Here is a 17,551-nt window from a genome sequence, read left to right on the forward strand (position 1 = left end):
TGGATGGATGGATGATGGATGGATGGATGATCGTTGGTTGACGGAGTCTTGCTGTACAGTTGGTCCTGTGGATCAGTGAAGGTGTAGCTGATGGAAGATGGGTGTTGTGGTCGTGGTGTGTGTGTGTGTGTGTGTGTGTGTGTGTCGGGGGCCGCTGGCTGTAAACACTCCTCGCGGGTCACGACGCGCCTCGTGCACGCGCCCCGCCCCCCGCCCCGGCCGGGCCGGGCGGATAAAGCCGCGGGGCCGCGCAGGGCGCAGTCCTGGCGGCGGCAGCTCGCGACGCAGCAGAAGGTCAGTTTAAAGCTTTAAACTCCTCTCCTTCACTCCTCTCCTTCACTCCTCTTCTTCACTCCTCTCCTTCACTCCTCTTCTTCACTCCTCTTCTTCACTCCTCTTCTTCACTCCTCTCCTTCACTCCTCTTCTTCACTCCTCTCCTTCACTCCTCTTCTTCACTCCTCTTCTTCACTCCTCTCCTTCACTCCTCTCCTTCACTCCTCTTCTTCACTCCTCTCCTTCACTCCTCTTCTTCACTCCTCTTCTTCACTCCTCTCCTTCACTCCTCTTCTTCACTCCTCTCCTTCACTCCTCTCCTTCACTCTCTCAGCCTCTTCCTGCTCTTTCTCGCCTTCATTCCGGTTTTTCCGTGAGAAACGTCTGATTAACTCTCCTTCTGACTCGTTTCATCCTTAAAGTTTCATTTAGAGTCTCGAGACTTTTCCCACCGGAAGTGGTGATCGGACCATCGATCAGCGACCACAGAACCGATCAGTCCACCCTGAACCGATCACCGGGAAAAGGTTTTGATTCTGAGTCCAAAAGAAGGAATTTCTCTGTTTCCTGTTTGCTCCCAGATTTTAATGAAGGTAAAAACTTCCAGCCGGAGAGAAAGAATGAAACAGTTTGAAATGATGGGAAAGAGATCAGAGTGACATAATCTGGACAAAATGAAGTCAAAAATAAAGGATATTGCTTTTGGAAATGAGATTCAAACTAAATAAAATAAAGAAGAAGTTGGATTACAATAAAAAAGAGACTGAAATAAAGTAAATCAGTTTGAAATGAAGAAAATTAGATTAAAATCGATTCGAGAAAAAGAGATTAAAATCGAGGGAATCAGTTTTAAATAAAAGAAAACGAGGTTTAAAAATGAGATCAGAAGTGAGAATGATGAGGTTCGAATGAAGAAAGTTCTGTTCTAAATGTGGTTTGAGTTCATTCATTCTTCAGGACCGGATGTGAGCCTGAACTCATCCACACCAAAAGTAAAATAAAATAAAATACAATAAAATGAAATCCACTCATCTTCCTCTGGCTGCTTTCAAACAACCAGCAGGTCATTATTTCAACCTGTTCTTCTCTCTGAAGACAGAAATTGAAACATTTTGATCTCGAAACGTTTTTTTTTCTTTGAAATGAAGTGAAATGTTGAACTGAGGGTTCAGACTAACAGCCATTCACTCATTCATCAGTTCACTCTTCTCTTTAGGTCTTCGGCACTGGTCAGTGTCTTTATGAGGACATTTTGGATTAAAAGGAGAAAAGTTCAAAACTTTTATTGGAACTTTTTTGTTTGAATTTGTTTAAGAGTCTTTAAACATCCAGGAGGAGTTCAGTGTGTCCAGGCGGAGTGTGTCCAGGCGGAGTGTCCAGGCGGAGTGTTCAGGCGGAGTGTCCAGGCGGAGTGTGTCCAGGCGGAGTGTCCAGGCAGAGTGTCCAGGCGGAGTGTGTCCAGGCGGAGTGTCCAGGCGGAGTGTGTCCAGGCGGAGTGTGTCCAGGCGGAGTGTCCAGGCAGAGTGTCCAGGCGGAGTGTGTCCAGGCAGAGTGTTCAGGCGGAGTGTGTCCAGGCGGAGTGTGTCCAGGCAGAGTGTTTCCAGGCGGAGTGTCCAGGCGGAGTGTGTCCAGGCGGAGTGTGTCCAGGCAGAGTGTTCAGGCGGACTGTGTCCAGGCGGAGTGTGTCCAGGCAGAGTGTCCAGGCGGAGTGTCCAGGCAGAGTGTTCAGGCGGAGTGTGTCCAGGCGGAGTGTCCAGGCGGAGTGTGTCCAGGCGGAGTGTCCAGGCAGAGTGTCCAGGCGGAGTGTCCAGGCAGAGTGTTCAGGCGGAGTGTGTCCAGGCAGAGTGTCCAGGCGGAGTGTGTCCAGGCAGAGTGTGTTCAGGCGGAGTGTGTCCAGGCGGAGTGTGTCCAGGCGGAGTGTCCAGGCGGAGTGTGTCCAGGCAGAGTGTGTTCAGGCGGAGTGTGTCCAGGCGGAGTGTGTTCAGGCGGAGTGTTCAGGCGGAGTGTTCAGGCGGAGTGTGTCCAGGCGGAGTGTGTCCAGGCGGAGTGTGTTCAGGCGGAGTGTTCAGGTGGAGTGTTCAGGCGGAGTGTGATCAGGGAGTGTGTGTGTTTTCAGGCCTAAACCCGCGGCGCTGCAGCGCCACACTCCGCTCATGACACATGAAGATCACGCTGAAGTGCAAAAAAGCTGTAATTCTGGAGAAATTCCAGCAGGGGGCGATGCTGGTTTTAAAAAGAGCCCGGTCTCATTGGAACCATTCAAAATGTTGATTTTCAGAGTGTAAATAAACATAAAGCTCCCGGTTCCAGACCAGGTCCTGGTCTCTGGTTCCGGTTCTGGTTCTCCACCTGCTGCTTCATCAGACTCTGAGTTTCTCTTCAATCATCTGTTGATTTTATTTTACCAGTTAAAGTTTAGTATAAATCATCCAATCACAGCGCCTCCTCTGTCCACGTGATGCTGTCACGTGACGGGCTGGACCAATCACATTACACCTGGTTTCTAATGTTCGGTCTGAGACGTCCTGCTGGACAGACTGGGGTCTCCAGAGCGGGATTTGGGGACGATGTGGGGGACAAATGTCTGGACTGGATCTATGGTCTTTACTGATGGTTTTTCTCTCGTTCCGATCAGAAACGTCTTTTCGTTCCCTCCTTCTGTTTCCAGCTGTTTGATGAGTCTGAAACTCTGAGTCGGTTTAACTTCATATGTTTTGTTTATGAAAGTTAAACTTCAGTTTTCTGCCAGAAACATGTTTCACTGATCAGTCGACCAATCAAACCCGCCAGTCTCACTTCCATTCACAGAAATCCTGACTTCATGTCAGCTGACAGACACAGCTCAGTGTGTGTGTGTGTGTGTGTGTGTGTGTGTGTGTGTGTGTGTGTGTGTGTGTGTGTTTTCCAGATGGAGACCTGTTCCTCTGGGTTCTACAGCGCCCCCTTCAGGACTCAGGAGGTTCCTCTGGGTTTGGACCTGGGTCTTCATGGTGAGTCTGTTTCCTCCACCGGGGTTCGAACCGGGGTCTGTTCAGAGAGTCTCCACACTGCTGCACATCCTCATCCTGTTCTCCACACTTCCTGCTCCTCCCTGCATCACTCCTCTGGAGTTCCCCAACTCTTCCTCCTCCTCTCCCTCCTCTTCCTCCCTCTTCCTCCTCCTCTCCCTCCTCTTCCTCCTCCTCTCCCTCCCTCCTCCTCCTCCTCTTCCTCCTCCTCTTCCTCCTCCTCTTCCTCCTCCTCTTCCTCCCTCCTCCTCCTCTCCCTCCTCTTCCTCCTCCTCTCCCTCCTCTTCCTCCTCCTCTCCCTCCTCTTCCTCCTCCTCTTCCTCCTCCTCTTCCTCCTCTTCCTCCTCCTCTCCCTCCTCTTCCTCCCTCTCCCTCCTCCTCTTCCTCCCTCCTCCTCCTCCTCTTCCTCCCTCCTCCTCCTCTTCCTCCTCCTCTTCCTCCCTCCTCCTCCTCTTCTTCCTCCTCTCTTTATTTTAAGAGCACAAAGTAGAATATTTTCTATTTTTTTTTTCAAGTGAAATCAGAAAATCTGTCAAACCTCTACTGGTGTAATACCAGGTCAGTCCACAGGGGGCGTCAGGAGTCATTCAGCCCTCAGTCTGTCAGTGTTCCTGTACAGTCTCAGTCTGGAGGGTTCTAGAGTTCAGGGTTCTAGAGTTCAGGGTTCTAGAGTTCAGGGTTCTAGAGTTCAGGGTTCTTGAGGGTTCTAGAGTTCAGGGTTCTAGAGTTCAGGGTTCTAGGGTTCAGGGTTCTAGAGTTCAGGGTTCTAGGGTTCTTGAGGGTTCTAGAGTTCAGGGTTCTATCTGAGTCCTTTGGGAGGATCAGAGTGTTTCTGTCGTTGTCATGGTGACGTTTGGGTTCTTGACTCGTGTTCCTGACCTGCTGTGTCTGGATCTTGTGGAACCTGCAGAGTTTCCCGGTGAAGACCCGGGTCTTCTGTTGGACTGGCCCGGTTCGGGGCAGCAGCTGGTCTTCGCAGAACCGAACAAACCGTCGCTTCAGTACGACGTCAAAGGTACCGAGAACCCGGCTCCGCGAGCCGCTAGCTTCTTTAGCTTAGCTTCAGCTGTGTGTGTGTGTGTGTGTGTGTGTGTGTGTGTGTGTGTGTGTGTGTGTGTGTGTGTGTGTGTGTGTGTGTGTGTGTGTGCGTGTGTCCTCAGTGTCCTCCAGTGACGGCGTCCTCTTCAACCTGGACTCGTTCCAGGACTTCAGCTGCTGGACGTCCGTCCCCCTCGGTGTGTTTCCGTCTTCAGGGTTCCTTCGTCCGGCGTTCCACTTTACTGCCACGTTCTGAGGTTCTGCGTCTCTGTGCCCAGATCCTACTCAGACCAGATACCAGGACCCCCTCCGGTCCTACCGGGACCCCCCCCAGTCCTACCATGACCCCCTCCAGTCCTACCCGGGCGGAGCCTTCAGCCCGGGCCTGGACGGCGGGCTCAGCCCCTTCCCGGGCGGCGGCGGCGGCGGCGGATCTCACGCCCTGCCAGGTGAGAACACTGCCGGCGGCGTCGGACTACAGACCGCTGTGAACGTACCGGAGCGAGCTGAGACATCGCCCGACCCGGCGCTTTTCAGCATAAAGCTCCACGGCAGAAATCCAAACGTCCTCTGTGGGTCTGGAGGATGCAGGGCCTGTTTACAGCTGGTTGTCATGGAAACGGACCCACTTCCTGTTTCTGCTGCAGGTGAGCCGGACCAGACGTACTGCTCTTCCTCCTCCTCCTCCTCTTCCTCCTCCTTTTGGCATGAGGCCCCGCCCCCCAGCTTCTCGGCCCCGCCCCCCCCTCCGGAGCCGTTCTGCCCCCGGGTGGCCAAACGGCGGACCCCGGCCCTGCAGAGGCCCGAGAGGGAGGCGGGGGGCAGCGGCATGTCGGCCTATCCAGGTGAGTCACCCGAAGAGCTTCACACACACACACACACACACACACACACACACACACACACACACTCCCTCTGACTGCGGCTGCAGGCTCCGGGCCCATCCAGCTGTGGCAGTTCCTGCTGGAGCTGCTGCTGGACGCGTCCTGCCACGCCTTCATCTGCTGGACGGGGGACGGCTGGGAGTTCAAGATGTCCGACCCCGCCGAGGTGAGGATGACCCCCGACCCCCGACCTCCAGGTCCCGCCCCGCTGGCCTTCAGGGACGTCAGGTCACATGACGGAACGACCGCCTCCGCCCGCTGACGGTGTGTGTGTGTGTGTGTGTGTGTGTGTGTGTGTGTGTGTGTGTGTGTGTGTGTGTCAGGTGGCCCGGCGCTGGGGTCGCTGTAAGAACAAGCCGAAGATGAACTACGAGAAGCTGAGCCGCGGCCTGCGGTACTACTACCACAAGAACATCATCCACAAGACGGCGGGGAAGCGCTACGTGTACCGCTTCGTCTGCGACCTGCAGGGCATGCTGGGAAAGACGGCGCGGGAGGTGCTGGGCGGCCCGGGCCCGGCGCCGGGCGGCGAGGCGGAGGCGGAGCGCGGCGGACAGACGTGGACGGCGCCGTAGGGACAGCGTTATGAAGAACGGTGGACAGACGGAGACACGTCCTGCAACCGGCCGGTCCCTCCGAGACCCGCCCAGACCGGGTCAGGGTCTGGGCGGGTTCAGAGTCTGGGTCTAGATTACAGATTACTGGTTCTAGGTGTTCCACTGCAGACTCCAGGTTCAGGTCCAGATCAGGTCCAGGTCCAGGTCCAGTACTGGCTCCTCCAGGTGAACCTGGACCAGCAGCCTCTGTTTTCTCTTTCTGCACTTTGTGAAGTTTGTGTACTTTGTGTACTTTGTGTTTTCTGTTGTTTTGTTTTTTCACGTTGAGCTCATGTTGACCTTTGACCTCAGAACGGTTCAAAGCAGGAAGTTTTGACACGAGATTATTTTTTGTAAATAAAGTAAAACGAACGAGAAGCGAAGCGTCGTCTTTGTTTATCGTGATCGAAGAATCGTGGTCGTCACGGTAACGCTTCGTGGAAAACAACAACAACACGACATCATTCATTCACTCCAACTGGGCGGAGCTAAAGCTACGCCCGGAACCACACCTGCTCCATCAGCCCCTCCCCCTCCCCCCAGCCCTCCCCCTCCACCCACCCCTCCCCCTCCACCCACTGCCTCCCCCAGCCCACCCCCCAGCCCCTCCCCCTCCACCCAGCCCCTCCCCCTCCCCCCAGCCCACCCCCCAGCCCCTCCCCCTCCACCCAGCCCTCCCCCTCCCCCCAGCCCTCCACCCAGCCCCTCCCCCCTCCCCCCAGCCCACCCCCCAGCCCCTCCCCCTCCCCCCAGCCCTCCCCCCAGCCCCTGCCCCTCCCCCCAGCCCACCCCCCAGCCCCTCCTCCTCCCCCCAGCCCTCCCCCTCCACCCAGCCCCTCCCCCTCCACCCACTGCCTCCCCCCAGCCCACCCCCCAGCCCCTCCCCCTCCCCCCAGCCCTCCACCCAGCCCCTCCCCCTCCCCCCAGCCCACCCCCCAGCCCCTCCCCCTCCCCCCCAGCCCTCCCCCCAGCCCCTGCCCCTCCCCCCAGCCCTCCACCCAGCCCCTCCCCCCTCCCCCCAGCCCTCCCCCCACCCCCCCCCCCCCCCCCCCCTCCACCCAGTCCTGCAGCTGTCCCCGGCGGCCTCCCGTCGGGTCCTGGCCGGGCTCCACCCTGCCTCTTCAGGCAGCATCACCTCGATGTGGCCTTTGTTTGTTTGTTTGTTTATTTTATTTCATTCAGTTGTAAAACAAAAAGGTTTCATGTAAACACAGACAGTCAGCACCAAGAAGGACAGGCAGCAGGAAGAAGACGAGGCTCTGATGTCTGATGTCCGCCCAGAAATCTGTTCCACAAGTAAAATTAACAACGACAACAAAGAAACATGAAAATATATACATATGTATATGTACATACATACACAAATGAACGCATATACAGATATGTACACACACACACACACACATGCACACACACTCAAACATACTTATAATGCAGTAAAATAAAATAGCTGCTGGCCGACACAGACAGTGAGATATCATTAGTTCTACAATTACAATTAAATTAGTTCTTTTCACAAAAAAAACAAAAAATGACAATCAAGTGTAACTACGGTAAATCCTCTAATAATGACTGTCTTCCATTAAAACCGTCTCCGGAGCGTCTTTGAAGAAAGCTCATAAATTCCTGGCTGGCTCTGGGAGGAGGCGGACGCTGTTGGCTCCTCCCTCTGCTGCTGCTCTCTGTCTCGTCTGATTTACCGGAGGAATCCCTGGACTTGGTTTATTTTTTAACAAACCAAATATCAACCATGGAGCTGATCAGCTGGTCTCTCTACGCAACTGATTCGAGTTTTTCAACAAAGAGCAGAGGAGCAGGATCCTGCCGGTCCGGACAGGACTCGGCATGCTGGGTACGTGATGGACGCCCGGGGGGAGTGGAGGGGGTCACATGCCTGGAGCCCCTGTCCATCCAGGTCATTGTGGATGATTACATTTTCGGATTGATGCTGATCGGCCTGCTGCTGATTGGCCGGTACTGCGACCTGATCCTCTGGAGGACTAAGAAGACCGCCGCCACAAAAGACGTCCAGGGAGGACGGTCTTTTCAAATCAACGGGCAAAAGCTGAGACTGACCGTTTGAGCGAACTCTTTCGAAAGGCGGACAATTTGGGTTATGGACGACTGAGACGCAAGTTGGACGTCCCCAGCAGCGAGAGGGTTAAACCAGCTTCTGTCTGGAAAGAGGAGAACCAGCAGAGGAAGGTCCAACGGCTCCTTCCACCAAAACAAGAACCTTCTGATTGTGTCTGGAACCCTGGAGGACTGAACTTCTCCTGAAGATTCAAGGACAGACTGATTGCTCTCTCTACCCTCCCTCTCTCTCTCCCAGCTGCAGCCCAGCTTCACCTCTGGACCGCTTCGTTCGAGGTCGTCCAGCAGCGACCATCCCAGCTGGAGCGCCGAGGGGGGGCGGGCCAAACCACACACACTGCCTGGACTGATGAGCTGAAATGCCACACACACTCCACACACACTCCCTTCCCCACTCTCAGCGTCTCCACCACACCTCTCTGCTGCCCCCTAGTGGTGAAGACGTGTTGCTGATGACCGCTGATCCACTAGTCTGATAGCAGCTTGTCTCACGTGTCTCGCTGTGTTTGTGTCCAGGTTGGCTTTGTTTGGTCTCTCACTTCTAATCACGACTCCCTTTTGGAACCCAGATCTGAACTGACGTATCTTTTTTTCTACCCCCCCCCCCTCCCCAATTTCTGTCTGAGTTTCTTTAACTTTGTTTCTTTTACAAGACGGAGCGCTGTAATTGGCTGCCTGGGCGTCTTTAAAACTCAGTAATTTCGTTGTAACTTGTAACTTCGGTAACTTGTTGCGATGACAATGAAGGCGACTCTGACTAGAAGTCGCCTCCCAAGCTCAGCCTGTTTTTGTTTTTTGTCTTTTGTTTTTCTCTGTGAAGCACTACAGCGCAGTACTGACAGTAGTCTGTGCTACAGCGCCAGTCCTCCTGGTGTGGTCACTGTGTATATCACACGCGTCCGGTAAAAATGGCGGAGGGACAGAAAATATCTCGATGTTGAGATTTAATTTTTTTCACATCGATTGAAAAAATAAATGAACTCAGTAAATTTTACTGTGTTCAAATTAACACAAAAGATCTTTCTGCTGTTTTTTTAAATTTTAAAATATAAGGCACTTTCTTGTGCATGCCTCCTTCCATTAAAAGCCTGGTGCAGCTCCAGTGGAGAGAAATAAAAGCCCCGGCTGCTAGAAGAGGATTTACGGTAGTATATTTCATTATATTTCTTTAACATACTGGATTTAATTAATCTTTTGAATGTGGTGCTTGACTGAGATTCTTTGATTTCTTTCTCCAGATTATTCTATAAACTGATTCCTCTCACAGACACACAACGTTCCATCATTTTAGTCCTGAACCTTGGTTTTTTCAAGATCTCTGTTCCTTTTAAGTTATACTTGCTTTCTCTTTTTCCAAACCTGTTCTGAATGTTAACTGCAGTGTGTTTGTGTGAGCTTTCAGCATAATTTGTAAAATAATGTAATCTACTAGTTCTTGGAATTTCAGCAGTTTTAACTGAATGAATAATGGGTTAGTTGGATATCTGTATCGCTTTCTGATGATTATTCTAATGACTCTTTTCTGTAAAATGAAAACTGACTGGATATATGTTTTGTAGGCATTTCCCTGTACTTCACTGCAGTAGGTCAGATGTGGAACGATCATGGTGTTATAGAAAATGTACAATGCTTTGTTATCCGGTGGATCTCTTACTTTGTGTAACATAGCTATTATTATTATTATTATTGTTGTTGTTGTTGTTGTTGTTGTTGTTGTTGTTATTATTATTCTTATTATTATTATTATTATTATTATTATTATTATTATTATTATTATTATTCATAGCTATTCATTTTGATATTTTTGCCTTCGTATACTGGATATGGGATTTCCAACACAAACTTCCATCCAGAATAAAACCCAGAAACTTGGTTTCTCTGACTCTGCTGACTTTACGAGTATTACCGTCTGTGGTAACTGAAGCACCAGTGTCTCTCCTCTGTAACTAAATAACATAAAGTTTGTTTTTTCAAGATTCAGTGATAATTTATTTACATCAAACCATGTTTTTATTCTTTTAAATTCTTCTTTAACCACATTTAACACCTGCGTTAAATCTTCCCCACATTAAAATAATGTATCATCTGCAAACAGAGTACATCTGAGCAATTTGGATACAGAAACACAATCATTGATGTACAAAGTGAAGAGTTTAGGCCCAAGGACTGATCCCTGAGGTACTCCAAAAGGAATATACTGCAATGTGGATATTGAATTAAATATCTGCAGAAACTTTAACCTGCAGGCTTCAGATGACTGAAGTGATTATATTACTGATAACCCTCTAACTGCTGCTCCTCACGGCGGTCAGAGGTTCCAGGAAGCTGACGGGAGGAAGGCGCCTCTCGCGGGTTGCCAGATCCTTCTGCACAAAAGAAGGAACTTGGCTCCTAAAACAGGAGGCTGAATTCAGAAAAGAAAACTGCGTGAAATCACGTTTTAAAGCTGTTCTCTCTCGATTCACCCTTTCATCAGAGTCATACTCTTCATGAGTATTGATGATAATCCTGAATGTCGATACTTCTTATGAGCGCTGACATTTTTATTGAACATATAAACTCTGTTAAACTCATATAAACTCTCTGAAAATGTTATGATTACTGGTACTTTCAGCGAATACATAAAGTTTCTTATGAACGCTGGAACTTCTTGTGGATACTGATACTCTCCATGCTTCATGAAGATCGATTAGTTTCCTGAGTTGTAAAACTTTCCCCAGACCTGGCAACCCGCCGGGACCCCAGCTTCCTGACAGTTGCAGGAGCTGACGGCTGTGCGCGGCGGCTCCTCGGCAGAGGGTTTGGAGTTCTCGGGTGTTGAGGTGAAACATGTCTGTGAAGACCCTGACCGAGGTCCTGGGGGACGCCCTGGAGAACCTGGGCAAGGAAGACTTCCACCGGTTCGAGCGCCGGCTGCTGGACCGCCGGGCCGAGCCGCGCGTGAGGCGCAACCGCGTGGAGGACAAGAGCCGCCTGGAGGTTGCCGAGGTCATGGTCAACACCTTCACCGAGGCGGAGGCCTGGCGCGTGGCCGCGGAGGTGCTCAAGAATATCGGCTGCGTGGGGGACGCAGAGGACCTGGGTGAGGCGTTCACGGCCGGTCCGACATGACAGACTCGGCCCGAAACTGGACAGAATGACCGCGGGAGTCCGCAGTAACCCGCTTTTCTGCTCATTACGATGCTTTCAGGAACAATACTGTCCAGTCCTTACAGTTCAGTCCGTAAGAAAGGCCGAAACAGCTGGTTATGCTTTACTTTCACTTTCGGAGGATTCCCGCCCGTTTGGACGCATTTTTACGACTTTAACTCCAAATTTAAATAAAAAAACAGAAAACCTGCTGAGAATAAAACATCATATTTCTCTGTTAGAGCCCGTTTATTCACAGCAGGCCAACATCTGAATAAAACTAAAAACTAATGAAACAGGGCCAAGTCAGCGGGGGGCGGGGCCTCCAGTGTTTAGTGATTTATTAATGTTTATAAACAAATTAAAGTCGGTAGTGCGGCGGCGCTTCAGAAGTAATAATAACATGTCTTCTATAGATGTTTATAAACAATGCAATACTTGAAACGTCATTGTTTACTAATAATCTGAAGTGAGCAGGTTGAGGTTCTAGACGTCTAGAAGGCAGAACTGTTCTTACTCATCCTGATCCTGTCCTGCAGAGAAGGAGGCCATGAAGATCTCCCCAGGTCCCGGATCTGCTGCAGGTCGGTGTCCTGGATCCGTGCAGGGTTCCGGGTCGGGTTCCGGGTCGGGTCAGCAGGCCTCAGCCTCCGCTCCTGCTCTCTTCTGTCTTTCAGCTCCACACTTCGTGGATCAGCACCAGAGTGAGCTGATCAAAAGGGTGACCAACGTGGAGCCCATCCTGGACCAGCTGCTGGACCGCAAAGTCCTCCAGCAGGAGTGCTACGACCAGATCCGGGCCCTCAGTACCCACCAGGCCCAGATGAGGGAGCTGTTCTCAGGACCGCTGCAGGCCGGCCGGGGGGCCAAAGACGTCTTCTACGAGATCCTGAAGGAGCAGGAGAAGTTCCTGGTGGAGGAGCTGACCCAGGAGCGGTGAGGGTCCGGTTCCCCGAACAGACCGGAGGATCCCGCTCACGTCCGGCCAAAAGGAGACCAAATCCAGAGTCACAGGACGGATCACCTGGCACCGATCCGTTTTAATGAACCCATTAAAGGTTGTATGGAGGATTTTCCATGGAGAGAGAAATCCAGTGACAGTTAGTCCTTTTTGAAATGCTGCCATGCGTGATCCACACCCCTCCCCCCTGCTCTCTCCGGAGGACCGCCTCCTCCTGACGCAGAAAGTAGCATGTAGCATGTGTATCTGTGTGGCTGCAGCCTGCAGGCTAAACAAACCCCCCCCCCCCCCTTCCCCCCCTCCTCTCACTCTCCGGACTTTTTCATACAAGTCTTGTTTTAAGATGAAAACATACATTGTTTGTGGCCATTGTCTCAAGTCTACAGGTGAAAAGGTAAACTGAACTGAAACTGTTGATCGCGGCAGCAGAGCCGAGCATGGGGGGGTGGGGGGGGTGGGGGGGGGGGGGACGAAAACGACGTAGGAGCATGACAGCTACGCTAAAAGTGTAGAGAGGTTGATTGACACGTTAGAAAACCAATCGAGAACGAGGCTACCTCGTTATGGATTGACTAAAGTAATGTTGGTTTTACAACCTCCAGAGTTGATTAATTTTTATTTTCTTTTTTTTGATCACGATCAAAACAAGGCTGCTGCAGCTTAGTAACGCCATTTTTTAGCTTTAATTCATTTTTGTTAGTAATAAAGATCTTCTATACAACCTTTAAATTTGAATCATTTAAGTTCATGTGCATCAGCAGGCAGGAAGCAACGGAGAGCAATAAGTCAAAGGTCGTGACCCTGACACGAATCAGACGGGGTCAAAGGCCAATGAACAGGATGTACAGGTGGAAAGAAGCAATGAGGAAGGCTTTCATTTGTTTTTAAATGTCTCGGTGCTTCAGGAAAACGTTTTCTACACTGAATTTTACAATAAAATCTTGACTCTGAAGAGTTCTGTCCCTTGTTTTTACGGCTTCACATCGGAAATGGACGGATGGGTGTTTACTGAGAGGGTGGAGGCGGAGGGTGGAGGGTGGGGGTAGACTGACGGAGAAAGCTGTTCACTGCAGTTCTCTGATCTGCCCCTGGGGGCGCTGAAGCCTCCAGCTGAGGAGACTGACTGACGGAGGGAAGAAGAAGAAACTCCCGGAAAAACAACAGCGAAGTGAGAGCAGGGTCACGTCCTCCACCTCCTGCCGCTGCTCCCCCGGTTCTCCTCCACCGCAGCCCCGGTGTGGCGGAGCAGCTGACCTCAGGTCTGTTCTGCAGAGTCAGGTTTATGTGTCAGCGCTGCGCGCACGATCTTGGTTGCGGGTTGAAGTCCCAGCTGTTCTGGTTCCTCTGAACGTTCTGCAGCCTCAGCGCGAGGAATGACGTCATTACTAACACATGAATAATAACATGAAAGGATCGATGTGAAGATCAGTCACAGAGCTGTAAAGCCTCGAGCCACAGCCGGAGAACTGACCCTGGTCCTGGAGGGTCTCTGGTCCTGGTCCTGGAGGGTCTCTGGTCCTGGAGGGTCTCTGGTCCTGGAGGGTCTCTGGTTCTGGTCCTGGAGGGTCTCTGGTCCTGGAGGGTCTCTGGTCCTGGAGGGTCTCTGGTTCTGGTCCTGGAGGGTCTCTGGTCCTGGAGGGTCTCTGGTCCTGGAGGGTCTCTGGTCCTGGTCCTGGAGGGTCTCTGGTCCTAGAGGGTCTCTGGTCCTGGAGGGTCTCTGGTCCTGGTCCTGGAGGGTCTCTGGTCCTGGAGGGTCTCTGGTCCTGGAGGGTCTCTGGTCCTGGTCCTGGAGGGTCTCTGGTCCTGGAGGGTCTCTGGTCCTGGTCCTCTTTGTCCTAGTTTCATCTTTGTCCCTGAACGGATCACGTCTGTTTTTTTAAGTCAAACAGGTTCAGGTTGGATGGTTTCCTGGTTTATCTCGGACCTGATGGATGGATGATGGACGGATGTTGGATAAAGCATGATGGATGATGGATGGATCATGGATGGATGGATGATAAATGGATGATGGATGGATGGATAATGAATGATTAATGGATGATTGATGGATGGATACATGGCCGCAGGAACGTATTGTCAACAGGGGGTGCTGCACCTGAGACGCGCTTTCATCCAACAGGGGGGGGGGGCATGAGCGTGGAGCGTGGCACAGGCGCCCTCATCCAACGGGGAACCAGCGGCGCACCACACAACTTTACCGGGATTTTTTTTTTCATCGTGAGAAATACAATATGTGGCGTTACTGCGTGACAACAGACCGGGGGCTGCAGCCCCCCCAGCCCCCCCAGCCCCCCACTACCCGCGGTAATGGATGGATGATGGATGGATGAATGGATGATGAATGGATGTTGGATAAAGCATGATGGATGGATGGATGGATCATGGATGGATGGAATATTAATGAATGATAGATGGATGAATGATTAATGGATGATTGATGGATGGATGCATGGATGGATGCTGGATGGATGGATGATGAATGGATGATGGATGGATGATGGATGGATGGATGATGGAAGGATGATACAGACGGGGTTTCAGGTCTGTCCTCTGTCTCTCCGGTCCTCAGGGTGTCCAGGATGGCGTCCTCCTTCCTGCTGTCCCGCGGTGGCGTCCGGACCGGCCGCTTCCTGCCGCTGCTGTCCGGGCGCCGTGCTGCGGCGGCGCGCCGGCTTAGCTCCGCCCCCCCGATGAGCCGCAGCCTTCAGGAGAGCTACCGGCTGCTGCAGCTGCCACCAGAGGGCGCCAGCAGCGCGGCGCAGGTGAGGGAGGCGTACCTGCGCCTGGCCAAGCTCTACCACCCCGACTCTGGCGCCGCCGCCGCCGACGCGGCGCGCTTCGCCCGGCTGGAGGAGGCGTACCGCGCCGTGCTGGCGCACCACAGCAAGCCGCGCCCGACGGAGGAGGACGAGGACGGGGACGGGGCCAGGCCGGCGGCGCCGCAGCACCGCCACTACCTCAGCTTCGACGGCGTGGGCTCGGGCACGCCCAGCCAGCGCGAGCGGCAGTACCGGCAGGTCCGCGTGGACCGCGCCGCCGAGCAGGTGCTGGCCTACCGGCAGCGGGAGCACGAGCGGGCGGGCGCGGCGGACGGCGCGCTGGCGGAGCGCGACGTGCGCCAGCGCAGCCGCAAGATCAAGATCACGCAGGCGGTGGAGCGGCTGGTGGAGGACCTGATCCAGGAGTCCATGGCCCGCGGCGACTTCCGGAACCTGAGCGGCGCCGGAAAGCCGCTCAACAAGTTCCAGGACAACCCGTACGCCGACCCCATGACCCACAACCTCAACCGCATCCTCATCGACAACGGCTACCAGCCGCCCTGGGTCGTCGCGCACCGCGACATCCGGGAGGGCGCCACCCGCCTGCGGCGCCGCCTGCTGGAGGGCCGGGCCCGCCTGGCCGACCCCGCCCCCCCCGAGGAGCTGGCCCGGTGGGAGGAGCTCTGCGCCTCGGCCCGGGACGAGGTGGCCGCGCTCAACAAGCTGGTGGACCGCTACAACCTGGTGGCGCCGATGCTCCACATGCAGATGGTGCACTTCAGCCTGCGGCGCGAGGCGGAGCGCGCCGAGGCCGAGGCCCGGCGCCGCCGCCGGGACCTGCAGCGCCAGCGCCAGGAGGAGCGCCGGCGCCGCCTGGAGGACAGGAAGGCGGCCAACACCGCCGCCGCCATGAGCAGGACCCGCAGCCCCAAGCAGGGCTTCCTGTCCTGGCTGCAGGGGGTCCTGGGCCGAGTCCAGAGAGACCGGAACCAGCAGAGTCCAGAGAGACCGGAACCAGGAGAGTCCAGTGAGACCGGAACCAGCAGAGTCCAGAGAGACTGAAACCTACAGAGTCCAGTGAGACCGGAACCCACCGAGTCGGCGGGGCTGTGTGTTCTGTGAACGCCGAATTCTAGATATAAATGATTCCATTCTGTAAAATCAGAACCTTCCGGAAGGCGACCGGATCAGGAGGCGCCGGCGGCGCCGGGCTGAAGGACGGGTTCGAACCGTCGCTCTGGCGGACGACGTCACGGTATCCTCGCCGGGTCGCACCGTCCAGTTCTCACGAGGACTGGGACTCCGTGCTGCATTGGACCTGATCCTACTGGTCCCACTTCACTTTTTAAAAACAGAGGAAATAAATCTGAAGGGAAGAGAAATCAGAGAAATCAGAGAAATCAGAGCGTCTGTCTGTTTGTTTCACCTGTTTTTAATCACCTGAAACTAAAAAACACAAAGGTCAAACCAGGAAGGTCAGTTCTTTAATGAGTTCTTTTCTTTCCTGAAACTTGTTTTTATTTCATGATCAAATAAAGAAAAACCTCGGAGAGCGTCTGGAGGGAAACGTGAGGCTGTAGTTCCAGGTCTGGACACCGGGGGGGACTCGTGTGGGACGCAACGCCTGCTGACGACCTGATCCCAGGCACTGTGGCCAGCAGAACCAGGGTCCAGGGCAGAACCAGGGTCCGGGGCAGGACCAGGGTCCGGGGCAGAACCTGGGTCCGGGGCAGGACCAGGGTCCGGGGCAGAACCAGGGTCCGGGGCAGGACCAGGGTCCGGGGCAGAACCAGGGTCCGGGGCAGGACCAGGGTCCGGGGCAGAACCAGGGTCCGGGGCAGAACCAGGGTCCGGGGCAGAACCAGGGTCTGGAGCAGAACCAGGGTCCGGGGCAGAACCAGGGTCTGGGGCAAAACCAGTGGAGCTAGAGTAAGGTGACGGGTCTGTTTGGAACCAGCAGCATCCAGACCGAACCGGATCAACTCCAGAACTGTCAGATTGACCTGATCTCCATGTCTGGAGCGCCGCCCTGCTCCAGCGCCTGGAGGTTACAGATGACCAGGGGTCCTGGGGGTCCAGGCGCCCGGGCGGCGGCGCGGGGCGGCGTGGCGGCGGCGGTCCAGTCCCGGGCGATGTACTGGTGGTACGGGTCCTGGGAGTTCTCCAGCTTCCTGGACCGGATGTAGCTCAGCATGATGCCGAAGCTGAAGAAGCTGAACAGGCCCACCACCAGGAGGATGTACAGGACGCCCTCAGACTGGTCCCGGTCCGGGTCCCGGTCCGGGCCAGCGGCCCCGGCGGCGCCGTGGTGGTGCGGAGGCGGCGCGGCCAGCAGGGCGGTGCTGTTGAGGCAGAGCTGCAGCAGAGACAGCAGCTCGCTGCCGTTGACCCGAGACATGTGGGACCTGCAGGGAACCGGACCGGGGAGAACCGTTAGCGCTGCCCGCCTGTGGCAGAACCCTCAGTTCTTCACAGAACGTCTGACTTCAAGCCCAGAATCAAATCCGAGGAAAACCTGCAGCAAAGTACCACAAAGAAAACCACGTGAGTACCGGACTCGGTCCGGAGCTCAAGGACACAAGGTCAAGGTCCTGGTCTCGACTTGGTCTATCTGCCCCTGAAGGTCCTGGTCTTGACCTGGTCTATCTGCCCCTGAAGGTCCTGGTCTTGTCTTGCTGTTGGCTCTTTAACGTCTTGGGATGCTCTGATCTTGTCTCGGTCTTTGTTCTGGTCTTGGTCGTGGTCTTGGTATGCTCTAGTCTTGGTCTTGGGATAATCTTGTCTTGGTATTGACTGGGTTTCGGGTAA

The 17,551-nt window shown here is 53.9% G+C and overlaps 3 protein-coding genes across 4 annotated transcripts; all 3 read left to right on the plus strand.

Annotated features, from left to right (window-relative positions):
* Positions 1-237: 237 nt before the first annotated feature.
* etsrp (ETS1-related protein) lies at positions 238-6,169 on the plus strand. Its single transcript, XM_030103625.1, has 9 exons — positions 238-294; positions 697-867; positions 3,183-3,264; positions 4,193-4,297; positions 4,443-4,517; positions 4,599-4,769; positions 4,968-5,165; positions 5,252-5,370; positions 5,528-6,169. The coding sequence occupies exons 2-9, from the start codon at positions 862-864 to the stop codon at positions 5,777-5,779; spliced, it is 1,008 nt and encodes a 335-aa protein (XP_029959485.1). The 5' UTR covers positions 238-294; positions 697-861; the 3' UTR covers positions 5,780-6,169.
* Positions 6,170-10,627: 4,458 nt separating this feature from the next.
* On the plus strand, positions 10,628-12,294 carry pycard (PYD and CARD domain containing). Of its 2 annotated transcripts, XM_030103639.1 has the most exons (3): positions 10,628-10,976; positions 11,563-11,607; positions 11,701-12,294. In XM_030103639.1, the coding sequence occupies exons 1-3, from the start codon at positions 10,724-10,726 to the stop codon at positions 11,961-11,963; spliced, it is 561 nt and encodes a 186-aa protein (XP_029959499.1). In that variant the 5' UTR covers positions 10,628-10,723; the 3' UTR covers positions 11,964-12,294. The 2 variants fall into 2 exon arrangements, with proteins under 2 accessions (XP_029959499.1, XP_029959498.1); XM_030103638.1 differs by having other exon boundaries at positions 11,563-12,294.
* An 828-nt stretch (positions 12,295-13,122) lies between these two features.
* Positions 13,123-16,293, plus strand: dnajc28 (DnaJ (Hsp40) homolog, subfamily C, member 28). Its single transcript, XM_030103617.1, has 2 exons — positions 13,123-13,243; positions 14,554-16,293. Exon 2 carries the CDS (start codon positions 14,564-14,566, stop codon positions 15,803-15,805), a length of 1,242 nt encoding a protein of 413 aa, XP_029959477.1. The 5' UTR covers positions 13,123-13,243; positions 14,554-14,563; the 3' UTR covers positions 15,806-16,293.
* The last annotated feature ends 1,258 nt before the right edge of the window (positions 16,294-17,551 follow it).

This window comes from Salarias fasciatus, chromosome 11, assembly GCF_902148845.1.
Source record: "Salarias fasciatus chromosome 11, fSalaFa1.1, whole genome shotgun sequence".
NCBI classification, from domain to species: Eukaryota; Metazoa; Chordata; class Actinopteri; order Blenniiformes; family Blenniidae; genus Salarias; species Salarias fasciatus.

What these genes read in the sequence shown, in the direction of transcription:
- etsrp (XM_030103625.1), top strand. An exon ending in TTTGGACCTGGGTCTTCATG is followed by an intron (nt 3,265 to 4,192) that starts GTGAGTCTGTTT and finishes TGGAACCTGCAG; the next exon opens with AGTTTCCCGGTGAAGACCCG. An exon ending in GCTTCAGTACGACGTCAAAG is followed by an intron (nt 4,298 to 4,442) that starts GTACCGAGAACC and finishes GTGTGTCCTCAG; the next exon opens with TGTCCTCCAGTGACGGCGTC.
- pycard (XM_030103638.1), top strand. Translation starts at nt 10,724, where the DNA reads ATGTCTGTGAAGACCCTGACCGAGGTCCTGGGGGACGCCCTGGAGAAC. An exon ending in GGGGGACGCAGAGGACCTGG is followed by an intron (nt 10,977 to 11,562) that starts GTGAGGCGTTCA and finishes CCTGTCCTGCAG; the next exon opens with AGAAGGAGGCCATGAAGATC.
- dnajc28 (XM_030103617.1), top strand. Translation starts at nt 14,564, where the DNA reads ATGGCGTCCTCCTTCCTGCTGTCCCGCGGTGGCGTCCGGACCGGCCGC.